This window comes from Morone saxatilis, unplaced genomic scaffold, assembly GCF_004916995.1.
Source record: "Morone saxatilis isolate NCDOM2014 unplaced genomic scaffold, NCSU_SB_2.0 Contig2, whole genome shotgun sequence".
NCBI lineage: Eukaryota > Metazoa > Chordata > Actinopteri > Moronidae > Morone > Morone saxatilis.
Genome location: NW_023339762.1, coordinates 6,556,419 through 6,558,685, shown reverse-complemented (window position 1 = coordinate 6,558,685; position 2,267 = coordinate 6,556,419). Strand labels below are relative to the sequence as shown.

The following is a 2,267-nucleotide window of genomic DNA, read 5'->3' as shown; positions in this document are numbered from 1 at the left end:
AGGCTCAGGCTCAGGCTCAGGCTCGGCCTGTACCAGCCAACGTCACACCCGTCAAGGCGAACAAAGTGCCGGTGGCTGTCAGCGCCACATCAGCCAATGTGGTACCAGTCCCCAAAGATGTGCCAATGAAGTCTGTCACCTATGAGTGGGCACCGCCAGTAGCCAATAAGTATCTGGTAAGTGTTCAAACTAGTGCTAAAATGACTGACTTTATTGATGCTCACACTAATAACATTAAAGAATAGAAATAATTATTATATCATTATATCACAATATCTAACAATATATAGAATTAAAAATAGAAATGTACATATCGGTATATACATATAAAATGGAAAATAGTCAAATAATAAAAGTCTAAAATATATGACAATATATAGAGATAGAAGAAGATAATTGTTTAACTATTTAATCAATCAGAAATACCAACGATTTTCTTTTTCAAGTTTCTCAAATGTGATTATTTGCTGAGGTTTTATATCATTGTAAATTGAATATATTCAGGTTGTTGACTGTTGGTTTGACAGAAATGTGAAAACAAGGCTGTGGGAACTTGTGATAGGATAAACTATTAATGGACAAAACAAACAAAAATCATTATTAGCTGCCTAGTTCAAGTTAGTTCGAGTTTGTAGGGATTATATTATTTATTGTATGTTAAGTGGCAATTAAGATTTGATGATAGGACAAATACATCAGCTATCGCTTGAATCTACAGCCAAGATGTTTTTGGGGGGATGCCGTTTTAATCACCCAAAACATAACTTTTGCCTTTATTCACTGGTAGCCTGTGCCTTCAGTTTGTCCCAATCAGCCAAAGACGGCTCTCTGCTGTGACTATTGAAGTGACATCATGTGGGTCTGTGTTCCATTTAAAGGCTTTGTAATCCATTATTGATTGCCATTGGTTTAGTGTGGTAGTGTTTAGTACACTGTGGTCACAGGAACACTTTGGCATTTTGCCTAGCCCTAATGAAAACCAGACTGTCAATGCCTTTTATTCATTCTGAAACATAGCCTGTTGTCTTATCACGTTGATAAACTGTTTACAATAATGACAGCAAATATTAACTCTTACCTGCTCACTTGTTTAAAAGGTGGACCACATTATATTGATCCTCAAATTCTTAACCTTACAATGACTTGCTATTCACAAATCTGGATTCAGCCGGTGTGTTACCCTGGCTTTAAACTTGACTCAGCTGTTCATAAGTAAAGACTGAGATCGACCATGTGCATAATCATTTAGTGCAGGAAATGAATTGCAAGGATACATTTAACTGCTATCTATGAATCTGCTTTCTGCTTTTTCTTATGTGAAGTGTACAGGGTATGTTTCGTGTGCATGGCACAATGATAACGTTTTGCAACACTTTTAAGGAACTTTGGGGCTTCCCATAAAGGTCTTTGTCCACAAGAGGCCCCAATAACAGACAATTTAGTCCTTATAATTTGTAATAATAAAAAAATATTTATGTCAAGAGCTCTCACCATTTCAATCATTTCCTGCTTGGACTTACTACAGAACTTTAAAACTCTGGTAGTAAGTCATGTATCTGTTTGTTTAGACTACTACTGTATCTCTAGGACCCTTGTTTTGCGTGTCTTTCTCACCACACACCTCTGTTTCTAAAGTTTTCTCCAAGAATTTCCCCTTACTCTATTTCTGATTGGTCCTTAACTTCTCTTTATGCACTCTTCACATCTCTGTCCTTCACACTATCTTTCTTTATCCCATCTCAATGGCTTCTTCAAAATTGTTCTCTGACTTCCAGGCGGTGCGTTACATTGAGCTGCTCCCGCCAGAGAAACGTCCGGTGGCCGGTACAGAGGGAGCTGCTTACCGTCGGCAGCAGATGGCCCGCCAGCTGCCCGAGCATGACCAGGACCCGTCCATGTGCCACGAGCTGACCCCGGCAGAGGTCAAGCAAATGCAGCAGTACGTCCGCAAGTACAAGGACGAGGCCTTGGGGGTTGGAGATGTCATGCTGCCCGAAGAGATGGCTCTGGTTCAGGCCGGAAGGCAGGGTGGAGCTGGGGAAGGGGCTGGAGGTGCACCGGGTGCTGGAGGGGCAGGGTTTGGTACACCTGGAGCTGCTGCTGGTGGAGCTGGAGGGGCTGGGTTTAGACCAGGGGTTGGTGGTGCTGGTGGTGGAGCTGGTGGTGGAGCTGGTTCTGGGCCAGGGGGTGCAGGTCTTGGTGTTGGGCCTATGGTCGGAGGTGGAGCTGGTTCTGGCTTTGGACCTGGAGCTGGAGCTGGTTCTGGC

General features: G+C 42.6%; 1 protein-coding gene across 1 annotated transcript in view; it reads left to right on the top strand.

Moving 5' to 3' along the window:
• The window catches only part of tes (testis derived transcript (3 LIM domains)), a 13,983-nt gene that overhangs the window by 5,796 nt on the left and 5,920 nt on the right, over positions 1-2,267 (top strand). The window contains exons 4-5 of the mRNA XM_035665844.1: positions 92-176; positions 1,776-2,259. Of these exons, the coding sequence (XP_035521737.1) occupies positions 92-176; positions 1,776-2,259 (569 nt within the window). The remainder of the gene's footprint in view (positions 1-91; positions 177-1,775; positions 2,260-2,267) is intronic.